General features: G+C 43.6%; 1 protein-coding gene across 4 annotated transcripts in view; it reads left to right on the top strand.

Annotated features, from left to right (window-relative positions):
* Positions 1-19018, top strand: part of STUM (stum, mechanosensory transduction mediator homolog) — a 39984-nt gene extending 20966 nt beyond the window's left edge. For 2 of the 4 annotated variants that reach the window (XM_060272968.2, XM_088666629.1), the window contains exons 2-3: positions 13707-13886; positions 17545-19018. In XM_060272968.2, coding sequence (XP_060128951.2) covers positions 13707-13886; positions 17545-17585 — 221 coding nt within the window. In that variant the 3' untranslated portion in view covers positions 17586-19018. Of the gene's footprint in view, positions 1-13706; positions 13887-17444 lie in introns of all 4 variants that reach the window. The other 2 variants (XM_088666631.1, XM_088666630.1) reach the window with 2 other exon arrangements.
* The last annotated feature ends 3130 nt before the right edge of the window (positions 19019-22148 follow it).

Here is a 22148-nt window from a genome sequence, read left to right as displayed (position 1 = left end):
TTCTTCTGGTGCCGCGCCAGCACCAGAAGTCGTTTCTACGCACTTCTGGACATGCGTAGAAGCGACTTCCGATGCCGCTGTGCCCATTTCCAAAATGTCCGCAGCACCAGAAGTCGCTTCTACACACTTCCGGACATGCGTAGAAGTGACTTCCGATGCCGCTGTGCCCATTTCCAGAATGTCCGCAGCGCCAGAAGTCGCTTCTACGCCCTTCCGGAAGTGCGTAGAAGTGACTTCCGGTGCCGCGGCGCTGCTGATCCCGGATCTTTCAATCCGGAACTTTGCACCTATGCCTCATGTTCTTCTTGCCTTTCCCCACCACACTTCTGAAATACTGGGAGGGGCCTAGGATGGGCAACCACTAGGAGTAGTGTGCTATATTCCACACTGGCTCTCCTGCACTGTCTCCTTTCAAGGCTCTGACAGAGCCCACTGACAGCACTGGTAATGCGTCCATATTTGTAAATGAAAAAAGCCTGTTTTGGGCATTAATTGACAGCAACCCATAAGCAAGTAGGGAAAGGGGAGTCTTACTTGACTCCTTCTATCCCTGCCCTGCTTGTTTATGAGCGTGGCCCCAGTTTCTAGGCTGTTAGGTCAAAAACCCTGGTAGATTTTTTATTTATTGCCTTTGAATCCCACCTTTCCTCCAGGGAGCTCAAAGTGTGCACAAGTTTTCTCTTTCTCCCCATTTTATCTTCACAACAACCCTGCAAGGAGGGTAGGTTAGGCTGGGAGTGAGAGACTGGCCCAAGGTCACCCCGTGAGCTTCATGGCAGAGTGGAAATTTGAATCCTGGTCTACCAGGTCTTAGTCCAACACTCCAACCCCACTGGCCCTCTAGATCTGCTTCCTATTGTCATAACAGTTTAGTCCTGGAAGAGGATCAAAGAACATCATGCTTTTGCAAAAAGAAAGGGGAAGATTGGGAAAAAGAAGAAGAAATAAGCGCTCAAGATAATCTTTATTCTCCTTAACCTGTACAAGAATCCTACTGAATGGGCGAATGGAGCATTATGGGGTTGGGGTAATATTTTCCCCCTCCCTAATTATAATTCTGGTGGGTGTTCCTGTGCTGTGTGTGACACTGGTGTGCACAGCAACATGCAGATAGCCCAAGTAATACCAGGCCCTTCACTAGAAGGCTGCAAAGTCAATGCAACCTTCAGCCTGTCTAGTGAGAATAAAAATGAAGCTTAGATAAATGTGCACACACAAAGCATTTTACTGGAGGGAAAAAAAGTAATAATTTTAAACGCAATGTTTAAAATTTGAGTTTTAAAGGCACAGTTGGGACTTGTTCCCTAGCAACGGTTCACATCTAATCCTTGTGAATGATGCCAACGTTGTAAAAAAGCTGCCCTGAAGAATAAAGCGAAGGGAAGGAGGATAGGAAGAAAAGCTAGTTGGGTTAGGGTTAGGGTTCCATGCTGCTGCCCACCTCACACTGAAGTTGGCTTGCTGTGGTGCAAAGAGCCAGCAGCTTCTGGTTGTGGTGTACATTTGTGCCTCAAGACTGGAATTGCCACTGGCGAATATTCTTTTCGTTGCATTCATTTATCTGGGGGAGAACCAAGTGCACCACTTTGAGCTCCTTGGAGGAAAGGCAGGATATAAATGGGGGGGGGGGAATAAATGTATATAGCACTGTTCTGCCAGTGTGTTCCAGGCGGTTTATAAGCTAAAATAACAGCATGCAAACTGACAGACACAATACAAAAGCTACCAGACAACTCACAAACAACAAAAGACTGTGTGTTTATTTCAGTTAATACATATATAATCACAATTACTGTACAGGGTGTAGGTATTAGGAGTTTGCGTTATGGCTTCATGGAAGGCGTAAGCTTTGAGGAGGGAGTTAAAAGAAGCAAGAGGGGGCATCACGTAATTTTTCCAAGTGAAAGTGTGGAGTCATTAGAGAACAAGGAGAGCTTCAGACAGCTGAGGGTGGTGGGGCTTGAAGAGAGAAGGCCATGAGCAGAGATAATCTTGATACAAAAGTAGAGAACAGTGCTGTGAAGATCTTATAGCTCAGGTGTTGCATAACTATTATATTATCACCTGTGTTAATGGTTATAGTTGCATAACAGTGATTGAAGAAGGCCAGCTATCAAAGGGCAAGGGTTAGGACTGATTTGTGAAAACCAAGTAGAGAGCTCCTCGTTTGCAGCTCCATTCACGTTTCACTGCAGCTATTAAAAGTGTATGGTGAAGGGTTGTACGAAATGAGTTGCAAACTCTGTGGGAGGTAGGGATGTAGGAGAAATTCAATTCAGCTCATATTTAAAGGCGAATGTCTCAAATCTGAACTTTCCAAAACAATGTGAGAGCTGAAATGCAACCATCCTTCCAAATTCACACTTACTCGAATTTTACGATGCAGTTCTCCGACGGACCATTGTTCAGAAAAATGCATATATCCAGTTAAAGGTAAAGGTAAAGGGACCCCTGACCATTAGGTCCAGTCGTGACCGACTCTGGGGTTGCGGCGCTCATCTCGCATTATTGGCCGAGGGAGCCGCCGTATAGCTTCCAGGTCATGTGGCCAGCATGACAAAGCCGCTTCTGGCGAACCAGAGCAGCACACGGAAACGTATATCCAGTTAACATGATCAAAAAATGAACCTATTAGTGGAAAACAACACACAAATGCATTATATTAGGGGAAATTGCTTGCAGAAATGTACACATTTGTCAAAACTGCATACAAAAATATATTTGTGAGCTGGGAGTTGAGGAAACTGACAGAAGGACCCCCAACTTAGCTGATATAAAAGGTTTATAATCCACTTGCCTTGTAGACACTCATATGAGTTTCTAGCCAGGTTATAGTTCTTCTTTTAGGCTGCAAAGGGGGTCACAAACTACATTTACTTTTGATAACTTTGACGTAAGTCTAATTTCCATATTTTAGATAATGAAGAGGTTAATGAATGAGAAGTGATATCAAATATTAAAACACATTACACAAAAAGGCATACAGTATATCATTCAAATGAAAGGAAAGTAAACCAGGTACATGAAAGTTGTATATCTGTATTTCATTCTGCATCCTGCAAGATGGATTTCTATTCCAGACATTTGTTTTTACCGCTAAACAGTTGTATACCATTAAATGTTCATACAAAAGGAACATTCTTATACCTGCAATTCTTTCTTTCTTTTTAGCATGCCCAACAATGGATCCCGAAGCATATCTTCATTTTTTCATTAATCAGTTTCCATTCAGTGTTGAAATTCTTCCAGGAATTCAAGCCAGATATATTTATGAATATGTACAGTTTGTCTGGTGCTGCTGTTAAAGGTCAGGCTTATAATGACCTCTGGCTTTAAACAAAGAAAGCAACTGATAAACATCTGCCCCCTCTATTTTGCTTGAGTTTCCTTAACCCTAATAGTAAATCTTCTGTTCAGGACAATCCACAAGAATGGGTTATCTTTTTTTGTTGGTTTATATTAGAATATGTTGCATGGATTAGTTCTAGACTGGGCTGCCTAACAAGCAAGCATATACTTTCCCCATGTGTGTATGTATGTGTGGGTGCATTTTTGTGCATTAATATTTTTTTCTTAGTCTCATGTTTTACTATCTTTCAAGTGGCTTGGGCAGGATCCTAAAGCTGTAAAGCTTTTAGTACATTTTAGGCACAATATATAAAAAAACAGTGCATATATGGGTTTTTCTAAGATAATGTTTGTGTAGGTTCCATAATTTCTGTTGATTTCTGCTGATATTCCAGTGTAGTGTTTCTTCAGGGGGAATGGGGTAAACACTGGAATAGCCAGCAGAAAAACGGTTCTCAGTGCACAGGATATACCTCCTACAAAGACTGCATATACAGTGGTACCTCGGTTTACAAACACAATTGGTTCCGGAAGTCTATACTTAACCTGAAGCGAACTTTCCCATTGAAAGTAATGGAAAGTGGATTAATCCATTCCAGACAGGTCCGCGGAGTACTCATCCTGAAGCGTTCTTAACCCGAGGTATGAGTGTAATTGGTTCCGGAAGTCCGTACTTAACCTGAAGCGTACTTAACCTGAAGCGAACTTTCCCATTGAAAGTAATGGAAAGTGGATTATTCCGTTCCAGACAGGTCCGTGGAGTACTGAAACTGAAAATACTCAAACCGAGGCATACTTAAACTGAGGTATGACTGTATAGGTTTTTGGTTTGGGGGCGGGGAAGCTTTGTAGGCAAGATGGAATTTTTGAGTATCCTATTCCACTGTCGGTAATTAATTTAAGCAACGTTATAGCAGATCCTTCATAGGAAGAAACATAGGAATTCCAGCCTTATTTTTTGTGTTGCTGATTTGAGGGGGTTATGTGCAGGAAAAACTTCCTGGTGTAGAAACGATTAAACATCTTCTCTTGCATGCCCCCATCCCCAGTTTGCATGACATTTCTGCAAACATAGCATGTGTTTGCCAAGATACAAAGTTCTGCCTTTGAGCGGTTTCTTAAATCTACACTTTAATGTTGATCCTGTATCCTTTCTAAGAATGCCCCTTTCCAATGCCCTTTTACCTTGGAAATTAACTTTCACTTTTTAAAAAGTACTTGCATAAAATAAAAGCCTTCATAAGATCAGTGGAACTACAGTACTGATAACATAAATGAATGCTTTACACAGATTTGAAGGACTGGGGCTACAGTTCCTAGTATCTTGCAGAATCAAACTGATGTGACCCAGATAATGCAATGAGATTTTCACCTCTAAAAGTTGATCTCCTAGGCTTAGTCATTACCGCAAGTCTGAGGTTGTTCACTTCCAAGTCTTTCTGATTTATATCTTACGGGCCATCAGGATTGCCATACGTCTGGAATTTCCTGGACATACCCGGAATACTGCAGTTGGGAGCAGTGTCTGGACAGAAAGAGACAAAAATTTCCAGGAAAATCTGGATGTATGGCAACCCATGTCGGCAGTGTCGTTTTTGCAGATTTTCATTAAAAATAGCTCTAAAAGTCTGTTTCGTGTGCGATTTTGCAAAAAAAAAAAAGCTCAACGTCTTTATGCGTTTAAAATAATGCATCTACTCATACTTCTTAGGAATCAAAAGTCCAGAGCTGAGTTGTTCAAGAGCAGAATGCATCTGCCCACCTTTCTTTTCCGACTCTTCCCTGTAAAAGATGAAAAAACCAATATTGGGGACAGAGAATCTAAGATATGAAAAGATTGAGACGTTTCATGGGGGATGTAGAAGGTCTTGGAAGGTCCACAGGGCCGTCTTAAACGCCCCTGCCGCTGTGGTGCGCCGGATCTCTCCGGCGCCCTCCCGCCCCGTTTCCCAGGGCGGTGGGCGGGTGGGTGCAGCGGTGGGCGGGCGGGCAGGCACAGCGCGATCTCTCTGGCGCCCTCCCGCCCCGTTTCCCAGCGTGGTGGGCGGGTGGGCGCAGCGTGGCTCCCACAGGCGCAGCTGCGCGGCGGACCGGCGGACCGGCCGGCCAGCAGGCGGGCGCAGCTCGCGGCGCCTTTCTGGCGGGCCGGCGCCATGGTGCCCTGCGCCACCGGGGGTCTACCTAGAGCCGGGCCTGAAGGTCCACACAAAAGTGGCTTGCTGCACAAACTAAAATTAAACGTAAGCTAGCACAGTGGAAGCATAGATCACACCCTGTGTGTATAAATCCAAAGTGTGTACGTATTAATATTCTTTATATTGGTGAGTTGACTTTTCCCCAACCAGGGTGGGTTGGGGCATTGCGCTGGTTGTCCAATGCATAGAAAAAGGCCCATTTAAACTAAATGCTTACTGTATCTATAAAGTATTTCTAGGACTGCCTTTGCCCACATGAACCTAGATGCAAAGATCTTCATTGGAAGCACTCCTCCGAGTCCTCCCATCTTCTGACATTAGACAGTGCATCACTGGGGAGAAGGCCTTTTCAACTGTGGTTCTCTGAATGCAAAATGCCTCCCTAGGGAGGCTTGACTGGTGCCAAACTTGATGTTCCTACAGTGCCAGGTGAATGCTTTTTGATTTCCCCAGCCCTTCCAGCATGCCATCCAGTTACACCTTGGTAGAGTTCAGTTCTGAAAGGTGGCCTGTAAATATTTCAAATAATAAATTAAATATTAATGTTGCTGGCAATTTTTTTTACTGGCTCTGCTATTTTTTTGTTAACGTTTTTGGAAGGTTTTTTTTTTTTAAAAAAAATGGCTCTTACATTATTTTTGGAAGCAGCTTTGAGCATTATTAAATGGAAGGGGGCATGTAAGTGGGGTTGTTTTTAAAGCGAGTAGGCTATTAGAGCAAAACCGTAAAACAGTGTGCTCATAATCAGAGTAGTGGGATGTCTGTCAGTAGAAAACTATTGAGGTCTGTGGGCTATAAAAAGGGAGAAAATAGAAACAAGCTCCTTTATCAGCAGTGAATTGTAATAGGACAGACATTTTGGGACCTGGTGGCTGTGATGGGCTATAAGCCATAGAATGTCATCTGGGCTGTTAGTTTCATAAAACAGAGACATTTAGATGGCTGATAATAACCATAAAGGGGCTTCAGGGAAGGCATTGCTCTCATGCAGAAAAGCAGATACAGGAACTATCCTTTAGATTACATGCTCTGGAAATGGATCTCCTATCATTAATTCTTCTGTGTTTCTTTGTTGCTGCCAGCTGGGCTGTTGACTTTTGGGAGAAGAAGCTTTGCTTTAACAACATACTGGTGAGGGCTCTCTAAAAGTCCAAGGCCATGCCTAATACCCACATCTTTGTTATTTTCCTTTTAACCCATGTTTTTCCTTGCTAACAGGGCCGGCTCTAGGGGTAGTCTGGGTGGTGCCGCGCGGAAACCGTGCTGCACGCTGCGCCCACCCACCAGCCGCGGAAAGAAACAGAGCGGGGCGGGGGCGCTGGATTGATCTCCGCACCAGGGCGCCAGGGCGCCCGACGTGCTTGAGACGGCCCTGCTTGCTAACTTAGAAAAAAGGAAGAGTCACCAGACCGCATATTTTCGCTGGAAGTTCTTGGTCATACTTGTTTTTGGACTTGGAATTCTCCCTCCACATGGATTCAGGATTTATCTCAAGTGAAGAAACTCAGAACATAGTAAGGTTTTAAGATCAAGAATTGCATCTAGAAATCACTGCCATGGGGGTGAGGTATCTCAAGGTTGGGGGCTGAATATGGCCCTCCAGGCTTTTCTATCTGGCCCTTGGGACTCTGTCCCAGCAGCAGCCCTTCTCTAGGGAAGCTCACATTGGCCCTGCCCCACACCTTGTTCAAGTGCTTTTTCCTGTCATCGTGTGCCCTTGTACTGCCATAATGTATTTTACTTACCCGGCTGTGTGTGTGTATATATAAACCTCTGGTTTGGGTTTTTTGCATGGCTGGACTGTAGCCTCCTGAACAAAAGTACAGTGGTACCTTGGAAGTCAAACGGAATCCATTCTGGAAGTCCATTCAACTTCCAAAACATTTGGACACCAAGGCATGGCTTCCAATTGGCTGCAGGAAGCTCCTGCAGTCAATTGGAAGCAGCAGAAGCCACATTGTCAGATGTTTGGGTTCCAAAGAATGTTTGCAAACCAGAACACTCACTTCCGGGTTTGCGGCATTCGGGAGCCAAAACATTTGAGTCGCAAGGCGTTTGTCAACCAAGGTACAACTGTACATGTCACTTTGGCCTTTGGTCACGGTCACCCCCGGCATGTGATCACCATGTGGTCCTGGAGCTGAAAAAGGGACTCCATCCTGTACTACCGGGTTAAATGTACTTGTCGGAATCCAACTCAAATGGAAATATTTTGTGGCACTTCTGGAAGAGACACAGACTTGGCTTCAGAGGGAATCTGGTCACAGCATCTGTGCCTTCTCCATTCTCAGTCACCATTCAACAGAGGTAATCAGTCAGCCCCACATTAGCAGTGACCAAGTCTGCTGGACAACACAGCATGCTACTTTTTCATACAGTACCAACATTTTATTTTAAATAATGTGGTTTTCTATTGGCATTTAATATTGTAGCATTGTGGGGCTACCCTCAAGGCTGCCCTGGAAGCTGCAGTTAGAACAAAATTTGGCAGCTCAACTGCTCACTGGAGAAGAAAAGACTAAGGAGCAAAGCCTACACAAGTCCAGAGTGGAGTCCCTAAGATGGTTGGGTGGAGTCTTGTATGCCTCCTTCCAGCAACTCCTGCAGCCAAGCTGGAGTATTGCTCTGCTTTCCTTTGGACCACATCAGCAAGGCCCAAAGCTGGGTGTTGTTGTCTGGGCTGCCCAGGACCTCCATACACACTGCCTAGGCTTGTGCCCCAGGGAGGTAATTTCAGTGCTGTTAATACAGCAGTTTGACTCCACCCCCGGAGGTGCACTCCATTGTCGCTCGAGACTGATCGCCGCCACCACAACAACAAAGAACTATCTCTCTCCGTGCCATTTTCTTTCAGGGATGGATAATTTGCTGACTCCAGGGCTATTTAGATGCTCATTCTTTTCCTGCTCTCCTGCTCTGTCTCACTCCATACAACTCTCTCTTCAACTAGAGTTGAAGCTCTGGGGCAGGTGGAGGCTGATAAGCAACGGCTGCTGCTGCTGTGCTATCCTGCGCGTCAGCTGCTGGGCAGGGAGGCTGAGCAGCTTAAACAAATCCCTACTGTGTCTTTGGTGTCTTTAAGGCTTCCTCCACTCTCACTGAAATCCTCTTTGGGCTCTGTGGAGGGTCTCCTCGTGAGCCACAATGACTCTCCAGCATTCTCCTGCTATTTCCTGGTTTGGATCTATCTATCTATCTATCTATCTATCTATCTATCTATCTATCTATCTATCTATTCATTCATTCCTCAGTGCCACGCATATACATGATCATCATTGCACAAGTCAATCGCACATAAGTGGGGGGGGGGGATGCCTGTATTCAGTATGTTCAGTTCTGACATTTAGTGTAAAGGCTTCTGCTATACAGCTTATATTAATAGGGAATTCAAAATAACTCAATATCAATATTTGCTTTTTGAAGGGACATAGGGATGAAGCCAGGAGAAGCATAAATTCTGAAATCTTCATTCAGACTTTGGATTATTTATTTTAATTCTTTCTAGCATTTCTCTTTTACCTTTATATTACATATTTATTTTTAAAAGTACTCAAGGCAGCTTGTGTGTGAGGAGACAAAGAGGCAGAAGGTACGGCTCCATTCAAAAAAAAAAACCCCACTGTGCTCTGTTTAGTTTTGACTGATCTTGTTTTAAGAAAGACACCTAGATTTATATCAAACAAACCCCCGGAAAGAGGTTTTAGTATCAACACCTGGAATCCATCACATCTTTTCGGGTACTTTTTTCTTCTTGGGTTCCTCCCCACTTTCCACTTCACTTAATAATTTCTTTTTATCTGCATTTCTTATGGCACTGACTCTTAGAGATAATAGAATCATAGAACTGTAGAGTTGGAGGGTACCATAGTGGTCATTATTCCAACCCCCTGCAATGCAGGAATCTTTTGCCCAACGTGGGGCTTGAACCCATGACCCTGAGATTAAAAGTCGCATGCTCAGCTGACTGAGCTATTAATGTTTTAACTCAGTTTGTGATGTGCTTTCCTTATGCACAGCCCTATGCCATTTATGAAGGCCTCCTAAGTGATTTGATAGCAACCCCTGAAAAGAGCAAACTCCAGTCAAGCCCTTGACTGATAGTTTGGAGTACAAACCTCGGACCAACCAAGAGGAGTTAACTGTTGCAAATAACCTTCAGCCACCAGATAGACTACTTTCAGTCAAGAGCAAGGGATCCCAAACTAAGGCCCGGGGGCCGGATGTGGCCCAATCGCCTTCTAAATCCGGCCTGCAGATGGTCCGGGAATCAGCATGTTTTTACATGAGTAGAATGTGTCCTTTTATTTAAAAATGTATCTCTGCGTTATTTGTGGGGCATAGGAATTCGTTCATATTTTTTTCCCAAAATATAGTCCGGCCCCCCACAAGGTCTGAGGGACAGTGGACTGGCACCCTGCTGAAAAAGTTTCCTGACCCCTGCAAGAGCATGGTCAGTTTTGGAGTGTCTCTGTCAGTGCCTCACACAGGGATCAGCAAACTTTTTCAGCAGGGGGCCGGTCCACTGTGCTTATGAAGCTATTATTATTATTATTATTATTATTATTATTATTATTATTATTATTATAGTGCTAAAACATTTGCAGGTCTACTCTCCAGCATTATGTGGGAATGAGAGAATGCCCTGCTTGGCTCTGGATCAGCTAACCTAAGATTAACATTTGAGGTGCTGGTGTCTGAAATGTTCATTAGAGCTGGAGTCAGCATACCCAAGAAAATAACTCCTCTTGGGAGGGAGTCTACTAACATGAGCTGTGTAAGGGCGACACTTGTGGAAGATCACCTTTCCTTCTCTGTGGTTTGTGGAGGTGAAGGGAACGAACATTTATTTGTATGAGTGAAGCCTTTCAGAAGAGTCTGCACCAGCTCTTGTCATTCTAGCCTGCTGTGGCCGTGTGGGAAAGTAAGAAGATGAACATTTAGAACAGCAATATAACCAAACATGGTATCAAGTAGAAACTGCAGCACTGGGTCAAAGACACAGAGAGTTGGCTCACTGCCAGTGGCTGAGTCATTCAGTAACACCTACCACTACGTTAGCAATTAGGTGTTGCCTTTTGCATCTAATTTACCTCTTTTTCCAAAGGTATAACCTCTCAATTTGTGAAGTAGTATGTTGCCTAATTGGAACCAAACAAGAACATGAATCTTTTTAAACTTTCCCATGACTGCCCCCCCCAAGGTATAAACAGATGTTTGTTTATGAGGTTGGTAATAATGGGACACATTTTTTAATACTGACTTTCTATATACAGGGATCAACGATATTTTTGGGCCAGTAGGTATATCTCAAATTTTGATGGAGTGCTGTGGGCATCATTCACAAAATGGCTGCTGTCGGGGGGGGGCATGAGATAAACTATGAACCATGCCTTCTGCAATATAAAACTTATTCAGCAACTCTTCTGGTTTCTCCATAGCAGGAGACACATGGATAAGCCTCCTTGCAAAGTTTTCACATTTGCCTTTTGGTGGGTTCTTTACCCCACCCATACTTACTGTGTATGTATTGTGCAAAAAAATAACTTTTAGGAACTACCTGGTCATAGATGAGCCCACCACAGGAAAGATGCATCCTTTTTGATAGAGGAAAAGGAGCAAGCTATGGAGATTTCAAGGACTTGAAAATGAAATGAAAGCAGGGAAAGTGCACTAAAGCGCAAAGGTTGGAGGTGTGGCTCTTTAGGACCCCAGTGTTTCCTGTTGCCTGATGTCCAAACAATTCACGTACCAAGCCCAGCTCTGACTTCACTCACTGATCACTGAATTTCAAGTATTGTTTTTGTTAATAATTTATATGCTGCCCATCTGAGTGGGTTGCCCCAGCCACTCTGGGCGGCTCCCAACAAAAAGTAGTAAAAACACAATACGACATCACACACTTATAAACTCCCAGGCTGCACACATGGTCATTTAGGGGCACAGTTTTAAAGCTTGGTAGTCTTGAATTCCTGATTCTGCCTTTAAAAAGTCTGCTTTTTTGTTGTTGTTTTTCTCATGAAAATTCACCTGCATTTTAGTGCATGTTTCAATTTTGCCTAATATGAACTCTTTTGCAAAACGATTTTTGACAATTAACACATTCATATGTATATTCTGCTAAAACACGCATTTTTATGCACACTTTACCATAGTATGTGCATTTATTTGTACGCATTATGTGTACTGCACTGTAAAATTGGGAGATGGGTGGAATTCAAAGAACGACTGTGTTTTGATTTGCTTATTGTTTCGGGAAGTGCGAATTAAGTAAATTCATATTTAAATATTAAGTGAATTTAATTTCCTCCTCCTCCCCTCCCCCCACATACAAGCAGGCACTGCTTATAAAATGGATCATCTCACCCTTGGGCTTCTACAGCTGTTCAGTCTTGTGAAAATGAAGCCCTTAAGGATATTGTCTCATTAAAAGAAGAGTCTCCCAATCTTTTCTTCCCACTACCACCTTCCAGCTTCAATATAGAGTTGCTTTCTTCGACCTCAGCGGCTCCCACCCACTCTTTTTCTCTGCAGTGCTTCTAAACTAGCTTGAGGAGAGTTTGGAGAAAGTGGGAGTTGGAAATAAAGGCAACAGCAGGAAAAGAGGGGGGAGTGTCTTGAGATATTATACAATAGAAGAAAGCAACTTAATTCGAGTTTGCAAAAGGTTTGAGATATTTTAAATGGGCAGGGGTGGCACAATTTTCCCCCTCTCACTGGTGGGAGTTCTTAGGTGGGTTGTCTTTCTCAAGAGGCCTGGGAGACTAGCATCCACCTCCCCAAAAATTAAAGTGCTTGAAGCTTCACATCCAACACTGCTTTCACCTCTGCCTGGTCACCCACCTGCCTCTCTGCTGTATTAGGAAATGAGCACTAGAAGATTGAAGCCTCCTGATATTATTTTTCCAGGACAGTTGAATTAAAACAACAATAACCAAAAGTCATAGCAGCAATAAAGATGCTTAGATATTCATGATATCAGTAGACTGTGGATTTGATGGGTTTGCCATGGCTGAAATTTATGGAGGCAGGGGTGTCCCTTCCAATCCATTGATCCTGCTTTTCCATTTTCTTTTCCCAGAAGTTTAAAGTGCTCTCAAAAATTCCTTCAGGTTTTTTATTTTGAAAAAAGCTTGTATGTTTCGTACCACTTGTATCAAATGCATCAGATCAAAACCAAGTTTCTGTAAAATGTATCTTCTACCAGCAGAGTATTAATCTTTGTGAAGGGTTTACCATTAAAACTGATTGTGACCAAGTGACAAAGAGTTCTTCATATAACACAACTACAGAGCTCTGTGTTTTATTAACATGATCAAATGCATTTGGGGATTCAGTTTTACCTGCAAAAGAGTTTTCCATTCCTTGCACCTGCCAGCCTTCCTATTAGAGGAGGATAGCCAAGCTGATCAGGGGTCTGGAAACCAAGCCTTATGGGGAACAGTTAAGGGAGTTATGTTTAGCCTGGAAAAGAGGGGATAATTTATATGCTGCCCATCTGAGTGGGTTGCCCCAGCCACTCTGGGTGGCTCCCAACAAAAAGTAGTAAAAACACAATACAACATCACACACTTATAAACTCCCAGGCTGCACACATGGTCATTTAGGTTGTCTTGAATTCTTGATTCTGCCTTTAAAAATTCTGCTTCAAATGTCTAAAGGGCTGTCACATGGAAGATGTAGAAAGCTTGCTTTCTCCTGCTCTGGAGGGTAGGACCCAAAACAATGGATTCAACTTACAAGAAAGGAGATTCCGACTAAACATCAGGAAGAACTTCCTGACAGTGCAACGGACTCCCTTGGGAGGTTGCAGGCTCTCCTTCCTTGGAGGTTTATAAGCAGAGGCTAGATGGCCACCTGTCATGTAATGATCTTGTTAAGATTCCTGCATTGCAGAGGGTTGGACTAAATAACCCTTGGGGATCCCTTCCAACTCTACAATTCTGTATAGTTTTTATGGTATGATTTTATGTACCACTTTTATAAACTGCTGTGGTGGTTGTTGTTGTTTTTTAAAAAAACAAACTAGCGGTATGTAAATACTTCTATAAAGAAATGAAATGAAATGAAATGAAGTTGGTTTGATATGTTCTCGTTTTGTTTGGCATGCATGTGACCCTCTTCTGGTTCCTTCCACATCCTCACTGATGCTCTTTCTTTCCACAGGGACATTTGTGTCTGCCTTCACGGTGTTGTGTGGAGCTCGGACCGACCTCCCCGATAGGCACATCTGCTGTGTGTTCTGGTTGAACATTGCAGCAGCTCTGATTCAGATCCTCACAGCGATTGTGATGGTTGGCTGGATCATGAGTATATTTTGGGGAATGGACATGGTCATTCTTGCCAGTAAGTACAGTTGCAATAGCCTCTTTTTTCATTCTTTTTATGGGCATCCGCTTACAGAAGTTCACCGTGAAAACCGCTTTGCTATCTGGCAACAACAAGCTAAGGCCATTATCTTGTGGTTTGTCCTGTTGGTGGGATCTGATTGCAAGGGCTAAATATAAGGTTTGCATCCTTGCCCCATCCACTCTTCCTTCTCCTTGATAAAAGGTGCATGGTTTGACCTACTCTGCTCTCCCGGTCAGGATTCACAGAACTGCTTTTGAAAGGGACATACCCACCTCAAAGTGGGGCCAGAACTTTTGAGTAGGAAGAGTTCATACTTTGAGTTTCCCACTATTTAGAGCAGGATTTCCCAAACTTGGGTCTCTAGGTGTTTTGGGACTACAGCTTCCACCATCCCTAGCTGGCAAGACCAACAGTCAGGGATGATGAGAATTGTAGTCCATAAATAGTTGGCGATCCAATTTTGGGAAACACTGAATTAGAGTGCCACACTGTTGTCAGCTGGGTGCTAATGGGTGGCAGACTGCTGATTTAAAGGATTTGTTAGGAACCATGATGGCTACCCCTGCATTAGGGAGTAGTAATTAGAGGTTAATTTGCAATTTTGCAGTCCACTTTTCAGCCCCAGAGTAATCGTAAGTCTCTGAACTTGACAGCTGAACTTTACAGGGCTGCTATATTTTTATGACTATACGGAGCTTCATAAAGCCCATGCCCACGTTTGTTCTTCCAGAGAGCCACGGCAACACAGGTCTGCCACCCTTTCATGTGTGAAGGTGGGTGGACAGCAACTTTTGATAAGAGACACAATGAATTAATAGAACCAATTATCTGTCTAAAACTGTGCCTGACTAAGCCTTCTGTATGCAAGCAGCTCGTGTATCTTTCTTTTTCTCTTTTTAAGAAAAATGTTCAATTTGTATCACTCCTATGTGTCAACTGGAAAGAAACAGATCAGAAAACAAATCTGGCCTATTAGCGAACCCAGTTTCTGCCTTCTTTCGAAGTATTTTGATCATTTCATTGGACAGGTGGGGGAGGGCATCTAGAGGGCATGCAGACGAAGGGCTTTTTGCCATGCCTCTGTGCATTCAAGCATTCATTGTCGCTATTAACAATAATGGGGGGGGAATAAGAATAAAGGATTTCTTACTCACTCTATACAATAAGGTCTCCATGGTGGAGTACAGCAATGTAAAAATACAATATTCAAATCTTGTTAAAGCAATTTACAATCAGAGAAAACAAGGTGGGTCCTAAAAATGTGTATTTCCTGTGTCAAGGGGCAGAATAAAGAGATATGATGAAAGCTACACAGTGAAGGCAACAGGTGCACCTTCAGGAAGGGAATTCCACAGTTTAGGAACTGCAACAGAAAATGCCTATGTGCTGGTGTCCATGTGTGGAAGCACCACACAACGAAGTCTTCCTGTTACACTACCATTTCAGAAGGAGAATATCATGTTTCAATGTCTTTTTCATTTTTCATCTGCCCCTGGAAAGCTAGCAAGAAAGATGACTTTACCTTTTTTTGCACATTCTAGCTTCCTACTTGCAGGCAGTTTCTGAAATGAAGGAGCATTGAAGCTTGCTACCTATCTGACACCAACTTTCTGAAGAGGCACAGACCCAGAAATGATGCATTGTGTGAATTTCCAGCCACATGCATTTGTTTTCCCTTTCTGTCTGAGAGGTAGACCTAATGTTAAGAGAATGTGCATATTTAAGAGCTGGGAAAAGGCAGTTCTGCATTGGGGCTTAAAGGTCAGCTTGGTGAGACACCTGCCATTTAAGGCACCCTCTCTTCCCAAGGCTTTCTGTGATTTCAACTCAAACCGTGTTGGATACTGTGACATACAACCTTCCACTTCTCAGTCATTTGCCCTTTTCACCAAGTGGTGTTGCTGTCATAGTTCTCTGTTTACAAACAGGAAGTAAAATCACACTGAAGTTTGCAGTTTCTGTACTAGCAGAGAAGGCAAGTCAACACGACCACACCTCCAAAATTTCTCCAGTAGAAATAGAGATGTCCCCTGCACCATTTCTCCAATGAAAATAGGGACATCTTACCATACTCTCCAACATTTCTTGTGCATGTGACATGAGCACATAGTGCAGCACCCACCCACCGTGTGCACACATCACCATGGAATATTAAGGGGGACAGCCCCCTCCTTGAAAAAAAATTGGGGCGTCCCATAGCCACCCCAGATGGTGCCCCTGCTGCCAGCTCAGATACCATCACTGTACATGTGAAGTTGTGTTTCTTTGCCCTAATGTGTATCACTTTGCCCTTGCTTCCAATTCATAGGCTCAAGGTCTTAAAAGTGAACTTTGTGTAGTGCTCTTCTGTGCCTTCTGTTTTATGTCTACTTCTCTTAACTAAAATGCATGCATGGCATAGTGCTGCTAAGTAAAGTTGTGCTCCGTGCACCAAGTCTTATTGTCTTAGCTTAAAGTAGGCACAAGCTTTTAAATATATAATTCTGTCGTAGATTACTTCATTCATAAAAACCAAATGTAAATTTTTGCAGTTTATGGAGCTGGGGGGAAATCCTCCATTAGTTTTGCAAACCCATTCCTAATTGTAGTAAATTTCTGTTTAATTGCTTATCACTTTACTTGCTTGTGTTTTTCCATTATTGATGTGCTTTGGATATTCCTGATAGTTACGTCTTTCCTTTTCTCTCTTTTTATGTTTCTTTCACGTTCTCTAAATGAACAACAAAAGTTTCACAAGGTATGTTTCTCCCACACACCTCTTTTTTCTTATTTTTACTGTACACTAATAACTTAGCATTGCGTTTTCTAAGGTAAAATCCATCAGAAATCTAGAGTGGGTCCTCTTCCCAATTTATAATTAGGATGTGCATGTTCTACACACTCAAATTTCTGACCCTGTGAAGTAATTTTGCTTTCATTCACTTGGTTATATTTTACTCTCTGGTAGTAATACATACATGTTTGTGGGATAATGTAAAAGCTATTCTAATATGTTCAAGTGTTATACGACCAAAGATTTTCTCAGATTTCAAGTGTTCTTGTTGCAGACTAGTTTTTGTTTCATTAGGAAATCATTAGAAGTGAACTGAAAGACTCTTATCATGTAAGATTTGGCTCACTTGGAATGTATTCCTAAGTGATCCAGTAACCTCTTACGCATGGAATAATTATGCTGGAAATAGTTAGCAGAAGTAGTAGTGGTCATGTTTTGCTCATTTAGCCTTATGTGAATTTTACCTGTTTAGTCTTAATACAAAACTTCGTAAAGAAACAAAACCATGCAGATAAAAGCAAAACATTTGTGCACTCATTGCAGTCACAGAAGTACACCATCTTGCATAAGGATCCCTCTGAAAATGCCTTCCACTTCCTCTGTTTGATTTATACCTTCACACCAGCTCCATGCAATCCCACAGGGGGCTGGTCCCTTGGGGTCTTATGGCTCAAAGGGACCACAAGAGTACCACAAGAGTAATATTTCGCATGATGGTTTTCACTTGAGTTTCAACTACAAAATAACCTGTGGGAACCTTCTTCTTCTGCCTCTCACAGGGTACAACAAACATAGGATCCCTCAGCACTTGTGATGCGGTTTGGCACCAACGAAGCACAAAGATAACTTCGTTTTTGTCCTTCTTTTTCCTCTGTCCAGCGGAGCGGAGGTGCAGAGCAGCAGAGAGTGACCTTCACTGATCACTTTGACAGCCAACCCCACTGTGAAGGCGCTGCCATGTGGATTTTCGGACTAGCACAGCCTATGCTCCGGCGTGACAGGCAAGCCATTCCAAAAGCGGGAGGGGAGCCATTGGCTAGGCTGAGATGTCACCGAGGAGGATGGCAATGGAGCAAAACATCAAAGGAAAGGGACCTGCTAGCTAGAGATGCTACCATTCTCTCCATCTGCAGGTGGGGAACACTTGGAAGCATTTCGCCTCCTTTGTGACTTGCTGAGGAAACGGCTCTGGTGTGAATATCAAAGAAGCAAATGAAATATTTATAGATACATTTATAGATGTAAAAGCAAAAGTTGGATGGGACAACCTGTTTCCCAAGAGACACCCCTTGACTATTTCTTGAGTGCAGGAGGGTTCAAGCTGAGGCCTTTCTTGCTCTCTTGAGTGTGTGTGTATGTAGTTTTAATGGTGCTCGTTGACAATCAGTTTCCCTCAGCCATCCTGACATTTTGCTTGCTGCTTTTGTACATTCTATGTCATTGTTAAGGTGATTGAGGCTCAGCTGTTCATGCCTCCTGCCATCTTCTGCCTGCTGAATGCTGAAAACCAGTTTGGCTCTGTTGTCAGCCAGGACGGGAGAAGCCGGCTCTTGCCAAGATCCATCATCACTCCTTGGTTTTATGAGGGTGCTTTGTTCTGGGGTGGGAGTGGGAGGCACAGTTTCTCAGATATTCTAATAACGAGTCTTTCAGTCTTGTTGTATAGTAAGTAGAAAGAGAGAGAGAGTCTTCCCCTACCAGCTCCCTGGGAAGACACTGTCACTAAATGTTACTGTACTCTGGAAATGTGCATACAGTATACAACAGATTGCATTCTGTAGCTTGTGTGCAGTAGAGCTGTGGCTTCTGTCTGTTTCCCAGCTTATGTGGCCAACACTCCTAGGGTGCACACAGGTAGTCTTACATATATTCTAAGCATTAATTGGGAGAGAGGAATCAACCCTGCACCTCAACATTCCAAGATGAGAAAAGGAAGTTAAATTTACTGTCCTTAAATCTGTGAACCAATGCCACCACTGTTTAGAGCTTCTTGGGCATTGTTTGACGCCTCTCACCTCTAGCCAGGGCTGATCAAAACCCCTGATCTAAGGTTCAGGATCATAAGGTGTAGATCGGTTGCACTGGGGAGACCTGGGTTCAAATCCTTGCTTAGCCATGAAGACCATTGGGTGAATATGGGCCAGTTAAACTTTCTGCAGTCCAGTCTTTGTCACAGGGTTGTTGTGAGCACAAGACAGAGGCAATGGCAGTGTATGTGTGTGCAAACCCTGAGTGCCACCTGAGATTTTGGAGGAAGGACAAGATAAGCAAGTGATTTGTTAAATGGCTCCATGTTTTTTTCCTATGTGTTTTTTCCATTATGAAAATGATTAAATGAAAGGATGTTCATTCATATGGTGTTAACTTTCCTGCTGGTGGGGAAACATACTTTTTGCTTCTAAGGGAAAATGTAGCCAGAGTTCTGTGGGGGTTCTTTGACCGCTCAGCAATGACACTTCTAGTTCACCCACAAGCCAGCCAACAAGACCTACTGTGGTGCAATGGGTCAGTGCATCTGGCTGTTAACCAGGAGGTTGGTGCTTCAAGCCCACCCAGGGATGGCTGTGGCCAAGATTCCTGAGTTGCAAGAGGTTGGACTAGACGGCGCTCGGGTTCTCTTCCAACTCTACAATTCTATGATTCGATACTTCTAATTGTAGTTCAGCAACATCTGGAGGACCAACGGTTCCCCACAATCTAAATTCTAGTCTGCCACCAGAATTATTATTATTATTATTATTATTATTATTATTATTATTATTATTATTCTATACCCCATCCATCTGGCTGGGTTTCCCCAGCCACTCTGGGCAGCTTCCAACAAATTACTAAAAATACAATAAAACACCAGACATTAAAAGCTTCCCTAAACAGGGCTGCCTTCAGATGGGAACAGGTACAAAACAGACCAGTTTCTCTGACTGATCCAAGCAAATAAATCTAAGCCACAGAATGCTGGGAGGAGGAGAATGTGTGTGTGTGTTTGTGTGTCATGTCAGTAGCCAGTCAAAGGGGAAACCACTCCCTGCCCCGAAATGCAGTTATTACTTGGTCCCCGATTATGAAGGGACCCAGGTGGCGCTGTGGTTAAACCACTGAGCCTAGGGCTTGCTGATCAGAAGGTCGGCGGTTCGAATCCCTGTGACGGGGTGAGCTCCCGTTGCTTGGTCCCAGCTCCTGCCAACCTAGCAGTTCGAAAGCATGTCAAAATGCAAGTAGATAAATAGGAACCGCTACAGCGGGAAGGTAAACGGCGTTTCCATGTGCTGCTCTGGTTTGCCAGAAGCGGCTTTGCCATGCTGGCCACATGACCTGGAAGCTATACGCCGGCTCCCTCGGCCAATAATGCGAGATGAGCGCGCAACCCCAGAGTCGGTCACGACTGGACCTAATGGTCAGGGGTCCCTTTACCTTTACCTTTACCCCGATTATGAACAAAAGGATAGTGAAAGCATTTTGAAGGATGTCATATGCATCCTATGTTAGGGTTGCATTCATAGGCATGCACAACACATTTCATTAGAGTGTGCACCCAGGTCACATTTTCAAGGCAACCTCTGCTACTCCCTTTCAGCTCCAGTAGATAACATCATCAGCACCAGTGCTATTACAAATAGTTACTGAAGATAATCTGTTTCAAAAGGGGTAGAATATATCATTTATATTTATTTAAAATATTTTTAGCCAGCTTTTAAAGCAACAGCTAGAATTGAAATGTAAACTTTGCAGAGTATATGTAAACTTTGCCAACTATCTGTTTCACAGGGGAGAGTTTGCCAACTGGGATTCATTAGACACTGGGCAATACTCTTTAAAAAAAAAAGGCTTGGTTTCCCTCTGCCAAGCTTAGGGCAGCTCATCTGGCAGCAACCCCACTCCTGAATAGAGTTTGGATCTGGTGTGCTTTATTCCACCTTAAGTCAAGCCTGGGTAATTTAGTACCCCTTGGTACTTGTCCGTTTTGGCTCCCAAATGCTGCAAACCCGGAAGTGAGTGTTCAGTTTCCGAACGTTCTTTGGAAGCTGAACGTCCAATGGGGCTTCTGGGGCTTCTGATTGGCTGCAGGAGCTTCCTGCAGCCAATCGGAAGCCAGGCCTTGGTTTCCAAATGTTTGGAAAGTCGAACGGACTTCCAGAACGGATTCTGTTCGACTTCCGAGGTACTGCTATACTTAGGTTTGATCCCTAAGAAGGGGTATGTGACAACTTGCAAACAATGGCTGGTTTGGGACTACTGTAGGCAGAATGGGCTATCAAAAGCCATCAACCAGCATGTTTACTACAGATGGGCAAATATTTTATATTCCTAGAGGGCTGCCCTGCACTGCTGAAGTACCGGTAGGAAGGAGGAATCTGAATTCCAAGTTAGCAGCAGAACCCAGCCTCTACCGTGTGTTCTGAAGTGCAGTTATTGGTCTCTTTTTCAATGTGATCCCCTACAATGAATTAATGTATCACAACCAGTTATTGTTTGGTATATGTGAGATATATGAAGCACTGCTTCATTAAAGGGGGAAAAATGAATGTTGAGTGTAATGTCAATTCCCATACAGTTTTAATGCAATTAACAATAGGTTGGGCAACAGCACAAAATTAGACAGAGGGGGGAGAGAAGGAAGGAGAAAGGGGGATGCCTTAGGAAAGAGGGGATGTAGGGAGTCATTGCTGATGTAATCAGCTTCAGTAGTAATAATAATAATAATAATAATAATAATAATAATAATAATAATAATTTATTATTCATACCCCGCCCATTTGGCTGGGTTTCCCCAGCCACTCTGGGCAGCTTCCAGAAGGATATTAAAATACAATAATATATTAAACATTAAAAGCTTCCCTAAACAGGGCTGCCTTTGGATATCTTCTAAAAGTCTGGTAGCTGTTTTTCTCTTTGACATCTGATGGGAGGGCGTTCCACAGGGCAGGTGCCACTACCAAGAAGGCCCTCTGCCTGGTTCCCTGTAACTTGGCTTCTTGCAGCGAGGGAACCGCCAGAAGGCCCTCGGTGATGGACCTCAGTGTCTGGGCAGAATGATGGGGGTGGAGGTGCTCCTTCAGGTATACTGGACCGAGGCTGTTTAGGTAGGATGGAAATGCTTTGACTTCCTCTTCAGTCCATATCCTCCACCACCACCACCACCACCTTGGCTACTGCTGCCACTGGTATATGTACTTGTCTGCTGGTGACATCAAACCAAGGCATCTACTGCAAAGGCAGAACTTGCAGAAGCTGGCCGAATTCTCTTGGCATGCTGGATGCTGTTTTGAGGCTGCCTGTTGGCAACCCCTGTCTTGGATGCATTTGCCAATTCATGTGGCCACAGCCCAAAGGCAGATTGCATTAGAGCAAGAGAGGGAGTAGGTTAAAGGCTAAAAGCACTGTCAGCACAGTAAGCAGGAGGCTCACAAAATGTAACTGGGTAGGTCTACGCTGCTTAACAAGACCACAGTGCATAGTCTTGGGCAGTCCAGGTTTTCTGATGT

This window comes from Zootoca vivipara, chromosome 3 (assembly GCF_965207765.1).
Source record: "Zootoca vivipara chromosome 3, rZooViv2.hap1.1, whole genome shotgun sequence".
Classification (NCBI taxonomy): Eukaryota; Metazoa; Chordata; class Lepidosauria; order Squamata; family Lacertidae; genus Zootoca; species Zootoca vivipara.
Note: the sequence above shows the minus strand (reverse complement) of the source record. Positions and strands in the feature narration are given on the sequence as shown.